This window comes from Lytechinus variegatus, chromosome 1 (genome assembly GCF_018143015.1).
Source record: "Lytechinus variegatus isolate NC3 chromosome 1, Lvar_3.0, whole genome shotgun sequence".
Classification (NCBI taxonomy): Eukaryota; Metazoa; Echinodermata; class Echinoidea; order Temnopleuroida; family Toxopneustidae; genus Lytechinus; species Lytechinus variegatus.
Window position 1 is genome coordinate 71,929,807 of NC_054740.1, and position 9,783 is coordinate 71,939,589.

General features: G+C 35.1%; 1 protein-coding gene across 1 annotated transcript in view; it reads right to left on the reverse strand.

Annotated features, from left to right (window-relative positions):
* LOC121421982 overlaps positions 1 to 9,400 on the reverse strand; it is a 33,424-nt gene extending 24,024 nt beyond the window's left edge. The window contains exon 1 of the mRNA XM_041616787.1: positions 9,121 to 9,400. Coding sequence (XP_041472721.1) covers positions 9,121 to 9,165 — 45 coding nt within the window. The 5' untranslated portion in view covers positions 9,166 to 9,400. The remainder of the gene's footprint in view (positions 1 to 9,120) is intronic.
* Positions 9,401 to 9,783: the final 383 nt, after the last annotated feature.

The following is a 9,783-nucleotide window of genomic DNA, read 5'->3' on the forward strand; positions in this document are numbered from 1 at the left end:
TCATTGCTGTCAAAAAGAACTCATTGCAAAAGGTTAAGATCAAAGCTGGAATTATTATATTCAGACAAGCAGACTGTAAGCAACAAAAAGGGATTTATTATGCAAACAACCAACTCTAACAAATATAAAAGTAGAATTCCCTAATGCAGCCCATTCCTCTTTCTCTCCCTCTCTCCTTCTTTAATGCCCCTTTCTGATTCCTTTACATGTTTACACCATTCTTATCATAAATTGGGTTAAGGATAGATTGATTTTATAGACAATACAGGGCAGGTCAAATGGGATATATAGCTGCAAATATCAACTTTCAGCAAAAACATGTTATTGTGTGAAATCAATAAAATCATCATATAATCTATTTCCTGATACCCATTTCATATTGAGCTCTACCCTGTTACCAGTTTGAAATTCACTACTCAACTCTGAAGACTGAAGCTACACATTTCTCAAAAGTGCAGAGGAAATACAGAGTGTACAGGCAAGGAGATCACCTCTTTGGTACAGGCCTATTCTTTTCATACTGCCTATAATTTGCTAGGTGCGACTGAGCTCTCCCGGAAACAGAAAAGGCACGTTTTTTTTAAATAATTTTGAAATGCATCTATTGCACAGAGGCACAGGTTGAATCTTTGACACTGATCTCACTAACTACCTAAAACTAGTTTACTGGAAACTAGTTTAGTGGAAACTAGTATAACGTGTAGGGAGAACAGTCGAAGCGATCTTGGAAGCAATCTTCCAAACTGGTTCAGAAAACCACCTCGCGATGTATTTTTCAAGATCGCTTTGCCTCGTTAAACTGGTTTTAGCGAAGTGAGGACACAACCATTCTTCGGAAAACGATCTTCGCACATATTGAGCACACTACTCCACACGACAGGTATAGAATGCCTACGCTGCTATTGAACTTCACGCAAAACGTGTCATCCACTGAGAGCATTTCCATAGCAACAAGATTGCTTCACGTGAAGTGATTTTGAAAGCCGCTTTCGTGTGGTCAAGTGGGAACGCTAGCAAAGTGATCTTCCAAACTGGTTTCCAGTATACTAGTTTTAGAAAGCATAATGAGAACAGTGTCATGGAGCTCCAAGTATAGTAGGTTCATGGTTGAATAGACCTCTATAAAGTCATTAAGTGCATGGGCAGACTTGAAGAGTACCTTCCCCCCCCCCCATAACTTTGATTTCATGCTGCCAAGTTTGAGCAGGTAAACCAGTTCTTATTTTTACCATAAGTTTTCTTCTCCACCTTGTGAGGTGGAGAGTGTACCTGTTTATTGGGTTGTTTTCACCTGTGCCTTAAGGTGGTTTCAAACCGCCTCGATCACAAGAATCCCTGTTAAATTACGAGAACTTTTTAGGCTGAAAAATACCCATTAATTATTCCTGCATTCACACCGCCCTGAAACATACCCTTCGGGATAAGTTCCTGAAGTTACGAGCATGCGCAGTATGTTATGATAAGCAGGCAAGGCGCGAGATTCAAAATCACTAGCCCAGCAGCCACCCACGGCGCCGCACCCAACGACACGCTGGGTTAAAAGTTCCCGTAATTTGCTTTCACATCGCCAAAATACCTGCGACCTTGGAAAAATCCCAGCGAAAGTTCTCGTAATTTCGCCAAGTACCTACTATTTAGCGGGCATTTTCTTTCGGGGAAATTACGTGTAGTTTGCTTTCACATGACCAAAATACCTGGTATTTTCTGATTGGGGTAAATTTCCCGATCACAGAATACCTGGAACTGACGAACTTCGAGGCGGTTTGAAACCACCTTTATATAATGCAGCACCTTTCAACAGGAGAGAGCTCAGTATGAAAGGGGTGTAAGAGTGAACTCATGAAAAGGTAAACGTGGAGCTGCATAATAATTGTACCTCTAGACATTTATATCATGGGCTGGCAGTGATAAATATCATGTCTACCATTTTGATAAACATTATGACAACATGACTGATTTCATACCATGCAGTAAGATACATGGCAGGTCACAATGTCAGACAACTGACACATACCTAGATCAATTGGAGGTGACGACAAAAAAATATTTCAATCTGTAGAACATGAAAAACATCCCTGTTGGCTGCTCATAAAAAAAGTGATTTCACACCCAAACCCCAGGTAGACTAAACTTTCTTGGCCCGTATTCTGAAGTCAGGTTTAATTTAAACTCTGGTTTTAAAGTTGTGGTTTAAATATGGATAGCAAATTGCAACATAAATCTCTAAAAGTAGAGGTTCATAGCATCAGCTCATTTGACTCTAAAATAATTATTTCTTAACTGCCTTGGAATGATGAATAAGAAAATTGTCTTTGCCATTAAAGAATTAGGAAAGAGCAGAGAAAACATAAGAATCATCCCATGTGAACAACTTTTGACACGTTTGGCTTCCCATAATTTCAGCACAGAGTTTATAGTCCACGGTCTAAGTAGTCAAACCAGACTTCAGAATATACAGGTCCTTACATTTTTTTATCAAGAATTAGATTCAGATCAGAAGATACCAAGTATTTTGTACCAACTAGGACTTATACCCTTTTCATAAACCTATCCTCCAATTAGCCGCCTAAGAGTAATGCGGATAATTCAATAAAAATTGCGTTCACAAACTCCGAAAATAAGCTGCATTATTTTTTACGAGCGCTCGTCCTGAAAAAGGCGGATAATCGTCATGACAACTGGACACGCCCCCTCCGATGCGGTTGTGTTGGGAAAGGGTGACCTTGTGACCGCACCATGGCAATTATCCGCATTATTTGGAAATGCGTTCATAAACTCAAAATCTTGTCCCGATGCTGCTATTATGCGGATAATAGCAGCATCAAAATAATGCGGATTACTCTTGTCCTCCTCCAATTTTACGACCAAATTATGCTGCTATTAGCCGCATAATTTGGTTTATGAAAGGTGTATTATATTCATTCTAGGATATGACATTTGATGCCATATTGATGGCCTAAATGCCCCTTGTACTGGCTTTATCTTTGTACCCGTGTGAAATGTATCCTTTGAAAAGCGGCCTTGCCCGGAAACTACTGAAATCTAAGGCCAGTTATCAGTTTGAAAGTATTCAAATAAAATAATATTTGGTAGCTTCTAACTGAATTGAAATTATCGCTAGAGGGTATTCATATGTCTCGCAATCTACTATGGTCAACAAGGAAATTTGTGATCACTCTCGCAAAAAGTGTTCACTGGCTTTCTAGGAAATTCGTGATCACTCTCGCAAAAAGTGTTCACTAGATTACAAGTTCACGAGCTTTCGAGTGCTGCTGCATTTCTTTATCAAGTGACGAAAATTGTCCGATATTGTACTCTATTTATACTAATCTCCAAGACCGTACATACGCACGCGAGAACAATAGGTGGGCACTGATCTGTTGTGTGATTGGTCAGGAATTGAAATTATAACTTAATTGATTAGGATATTACTATTTTTTTAAACAAACCCTCTGATACCAATTTCTTAAGGATTTTTTTTTGGTAAGAATGCTATGCTGAAACCACTCAATACTTTTCACATAATTTGTATGTCAATGTCATTTTCTGTTCCCAAACAAGTAAATAATAAACAGATATGGTTGACAGATGAAAGGAACCTTTGATTAAAATCCTGACAAATTATTGTAAAAGTTTCTAAAATCATGAATTTTCAATGAAAAAAAGACCCCAAATTCATTGTTCGATCAAACACACGTGCAGACACGTGAATTTCTCTTTGAATTCTAACAGCATCAAAAGCAACAATTTGAAAAAACTCTTTTTGAAAATATTTTGCAGAACGGCTACACCCAAGAGACAAAATTAAAAGTTAAAAAAGTCGAATAAGGTTCAAAATGAGGTCACAGCTGGTGAACTACAACTCAACCTTATAAAACTGATCAAGTGTGAACAGTTTATCTATTTTCTTCTCTCCCAGTGATGTACATAAGTGGTGGCGTTTCCACTGCCAAATCTACCCATAAAAAAGTGTCTCTGCACTAGAGTCTATGCGCAACCCCGAAGGTAAACACATCCCCATGCTATTCTTTTCCACATAAATTGGGGTTGTTAACAGCATTTACCACCAATTTATCATCAACATCATGCAGTGAGAACTTGGTTGGTAAGAAAATTACAATAAAGCTGTCAGACAAATAATTATCTCTGAAAAAAATATAGTTTATATGAACTCTTTGCATTTTGTTAAATGAAACGGATCACTGACGATACCTTTGTGATTGACAGTCTAAAGAATAAATGAGACATTAACTTCAAAAACAAAATGACAAGCTATTCTTCTCCATTGTATTCACGCTTCGAGCGAATAGTTTAATCTAGAAATTGATCACTGTAAAATATTTCTTGTGCCTTGGCTTTCAAAGAGGATCTACAAATCAAATTTTTTTAGCATCAGATTTTCAAGAGTAATTCTTTTTATTTGACCTAGTCCAAAGTGGGTCACTGCTATTGAAAATGATGAAAGTCGGCAAAGGATATTGTATTTGGCCCACTCTTACTCCAGGCAAAATATTACCTTTTGAACTCAAATAATAATGTCTCCCTTAGTTATTTATTTCTACTCCAAATGTACACTGTAGAAGGGGAAGGTCCTGATAAATAAATAATAGTAAGAATAATTTTAGACTCTGCAAGTACACATACAGGATTGTTTATATCAGTTTTTTTTTTTAATCCAGATGAAATATTTTAGGAGTAAAAAATGCTGCTGTTGTTTGCCAAGAAAACTATACTAATGCAGTAAATATTATATGATATAAATTAATTTACTGAACACAAAAAGGCCATGCTGCATATAGTATTCAGCTCAGTCTTATTCAACATGTTAACGATTATGTGCAATACTTACGTGAATTTTAATATAATTATAAATAAACAAGTAATCCCAGATTCTATATACCAAGGTAAATTCTCGATATAGATGTAATTTCTTCTTTTTAGACTTTCAATTTTAAATATTCTCTAAAATATGTATTATATGAATTATATCCAAATTATGTTGATCAGCAAAGTTAATTTCAATTTTCTACAATTATCAGGTTAAACTAATAAATTTATGAATACATCCCAAATTACAATCTACAGTACTTCTCTAATTATCTTTAGAAAGTGGGCGAGCAAAAATATGAACAATTACTCGTGAAAGGGAATCTAAAATGAAGAAAAGTAAAATCAAATGCACTCCCTAATCATTAACTTCATTCCACAAATATTACAAAGATTCCTTGTAGTCATCAGGAACTTTTGATATTAGGCTATGATACAATTGTAATACTTTGACAGGCAATTACACCTCTTCAGTGATTTTTTTTTACAATGTGGATCTTTGAAAAACTCAATTTCTTTAGGCACTGATAAACTGAATAACACTCTAGCCAAATGACCCCATTAGACCGGCAGACTGACAGTATACAGACAAGGATTATTCAATTCACATTTTTTTGTAAACAGGCAATTGTCTGCTCAAAATTGTGGCATTTGCCAGTCTTGCAAGCCATCCCAACCCCTTCACTTGACCTGGTAAAAACGTTTTTTTTATCATTCCTTTATTTACTATACATTATTTATCAAAATTGAGTTCAACGAAGGGGTGATTTTTATTCTATAATAAAAACTTGTGAACTTTCATCAATACAGTAACTCAATCATTGAAGTCTTATTATTGAAGTCTTATCATCATTATTATTGAAGTCTTATCATCATTGAAGTCTTATTATTGAACTCTATAAAGATGGATTTAACGCTTGCATCCAGTCAGTGTTTAAAATGCTTCTTTGTAAAAGTAAGCGTAACCTAAAAATGTTCTTTATTTACATCTGATGTGGATCAGTGGATGAAAATCTATTGTATTTTGTAAAAAAACAATTTGTTGCTGGGATGGACTTATACCCAGGAAGAAGTGGACTGGAATAATGTATGCCTCTCTTTCTATTAACAGATTTTCCAAATATATAGAATTGTATAATTAACAGATATCGACCTGTCTGGATATATCATGAATGGATTGACCTTTTTATTCTTCAAAACAATCTGGTCAGGTATTAAAAGACCTGACCTCGATAAAAAAGTTCACAAAACTCCAGCCATAACAAGTATCTACTAATCTGAAAAATGACCCCATTACAGAACAATATACAGACAGAGGTTACTCAATTCACACCCTATGTAAACAGTCAATTATCTGTTAAATACAGTATTTATGAAATCGCCAAAAAGAAATTGTGACGTACACGATCACTGCACTACTCTTTCCTTGACCTGTTTAAGACCCTCCTTTATACTCCAACCATCAAAGTTGCTCAATAATTAGGGGACAACAGTTCCAGTAAAAATATTTCACGGCCATGCATGGTTCATTATACACGTAGTTTATACTGGATGAATGAGTCTGAAAACTCTATTTTAATTCAGTAGTTGTCCCAATAACCTGTCAAAGTGATATTTATCTGGAACCATCATTGAGCAGCATCACATCATGCAGTGTGCTACATAAGCAGTTGCCCGATTGCCCGAAAAAAAAAGGGTCAATTAAAACTTCCAAACTTTCTTTAGAAGAGGTAAAAGTGCTTCTAAAAAGTTATGTAGCACCCTGTCATGATAATAACCACCATCAGAAACATCTTAATCACCACCGTCATCGTCATCATCATCAGACCAAAATTTCATTTTCCATTTCAAATTCAATAACAAGTTATTCTCCACACCACAGTCTGGAAAATTTTTTGTTCACATTTTTGTTTCAAACAATTTAAACACTCTCTTTAGATTATCAATCAATAATTAAATGGAAATTCATTCTGTTCTCATTTCATCAAAGGCGTGATGTTGGTGCGATATAATTGATTATCATCATGACCGGACAATATCCTAATTTCTACAGGTGCTTCATGCCTGCCCAATAATCATAGGGAAATACTATAATAAAGGCTGCTAATGTGAAAGCAATATCCCAATAAATGTTAAAACTGCCAGAAATTTCCCAGGGATTTCTAAAAGAAAATACAATGTAGGCAAGTGTGAATGTGTAGAATAAATCATTCGTATTTTAAGTCCTGAACAATATCTCATAATTTACACACAATATTGGGCAGGTGTGAACACTATCATCCAAAACACATAAAACTACTAGTAGTATAGCATTGCACCAAATCATCTCACGAGTTGTGAACTTGTGACATTGGATTATACTCACTTTGCATGACACATCTTTCAAGAGTATTGCTAATTTTACTTTCAACTTACACAGTAAAAACGCTGTTTAAGATTTTATACAACGCTGTTTACTATATGAACCTTACAGTATTTGTTTAACCGTTTTAAACAATCATGTTTAATTTATTGACAATTAGATATTGAAAATTAAACTTTGTTGCTTAAGATTTAAACAGTTGTTTAAACTGTTTAAACAATTACTGTAAGGTTCATATAGTAAACAGCGTTGTATAATTTTTTTACTGTGAACATAAGAACTATAAAAAAAAGCAGTAGCAGCCACTGAAAAATCCCTTTTGAATTTCATACAGGTCATTTTTATACACTCAACTATGGAAACTATTGCAACTTGTTAAAGCTTATACAATTTTCAACCCAAATCTAATCACAAATTCACCCTAAAACATTGTGCAATTATGATGATTCATTTCATTGAGTTCCACAAGGATGTCACTCACACAAAATATTCAAAGAATCTCAAGTATGCCTATTTACATTGCTTGTATCAAGAAAAATCAAATCAATGAAAAAGAACCATAAAATATAATTGGGGTCTAATCTCTTTTTGTTACACATATTTGTTAACTTAGCACCTCAGTCAATGAATGAGAAAAAATAATGGGATTTTTATTACACTTGACATATTCCAATGCATGAATCAAATCTAGCCACAATTTTCAAGTTTTGCTTTGTGGTATATTGTCATTTTTATCTTCCAAGTCCGATTCTGAGGTCAAAGTACATTATTGCAAGAAAGGACTTCATGTACATGTTTGGTCGATAATATAAATCAAAGGGACAAAATCAGAGAGGGAGAAGATGGAAGGTGCTGGTATTATGACAGAGAAAAGATTGGGACAAAACTTTAAGTAATGGGAAAAATACAAGGAAATTAATTAGTATAGAGCAAGAGAGGAATAAAAAAAGGGAGAAAGGGAGTGAGATGACCAATTTACAACCTGAAGGGGTGAAAAAAATTAGTGGAGAAAAAACGTAGCCCTGGGAAATTTGGGAAGCAATAGGGCCAAAATTGCCCATCCTCCAAGGATTTTTGCTGCTACACTGAATTTATCACTTGTCTTAAAGGAAAAGTCCACCCCAACAAAAAGTTGATTTGAATAAAAAGAAAAAAAAATAACACTGAAAATTTCATCAAAATCGGATGTAAAATACGAAAGTTACGACATTTTAAAGATTTATTTAATTTCACAAAACAGTTAATGCACATCCTGGCTGGTATGCAAATGAGGAGACTGACGTCAACCACTATTTCTTTTGTATTTTATTATATGAAATATTCTAATTTTCTCCTCATTGTCAAGTAATGCAACAATTAATTCCTCCCTGAACATGAGGAATTGGCATTGTTTAATACTGTATGGTTCAGTCAAGTTGGTCCTTATGGTCAAATCTATAAAAAATGAAATATTGTGTAAATTTCAAACAATAAAAAACAAAAGAAATAGTGAGTCATGGACATCATCAACTGACTCACCTAGTTGTGTATATCACTGTTTTGTGAAAAATAAGGGAAACTTTAAAATGTCATAACTTTCTTATTTTACATCCAATTTTGATGAAATTTTCAGCACCATGCTAAGTTTGATTTTTCTATATTTATTCAAGTCAGCATTTTCCTGGGGTGGACATGACCATTAAGAATAAAAAAATTATGGACATTAATTACTGTGGTGTCAACAAGATGAATCTAAATGCAGTTACTCCATTGAAAACAGTGACCAACCCTTCAATCTTCAATGACCTTCAGATTTTTTTTCTTCTATTTTTACACCTATTGGTAACCAAGTCTTAGCCAAAATAGAAGTGACATACAGCTCCAATTATTTTTCTCTGAATGAATACAAAACTTCATCGACATTCCTTATCACTGCTGCCGTTGAAACTCACCCATCTGTAGTCACCAACACTCTCTATGGGCATTGGTGTCGGCATTTTGCTTGCTTGCTGCTGGTGCTGCTGTTTCAATGAAAGTTCAATCACACAAGCGTCTGTCTTACGAAAATTTGATCTACTAATCAGCTTTACATTCCAATCCCGGCCACATCACGGGAGCAGACCACAGTGCTAACCCTTCCAGCAGTAGACCATGCCAACAGCGAGGGCAGACGCAAGTCAAGAGAAAACCCAGAATGTTTGTTGCCTTTTAAACAGAATTCACCGCTGCACTCTCCACGCCTTGTTGACTTCTGCTTCTCACAAAAGAGGCAAAGCGTAAAGCCATTGGCTGATCACTTCTTCATTCTTCAAAGTATTATTCTTTGTGTTTAAATTCCACTATACTTCTGTGCATAGCTGTCGTGTAAACAAACTTCTTTTTTTGCCTGTTTCCTCTTTTACGCCCACAAACTGCAAAACTCAAGTAAGAAATGTTTTGTGGATAAGTATCAAGATGTACTTGTATCAGTACAAGAGCCAATACCTCAATACTTTGAAAATTCCAAACTTGACATTGTCGATGGGGAAAATACTGAATGTAATCTCTATTATAGAGGAGCTTTATTCATCAAGAGTGATGACCATACAAATTGTTATGAACATGGAGTCAACAGG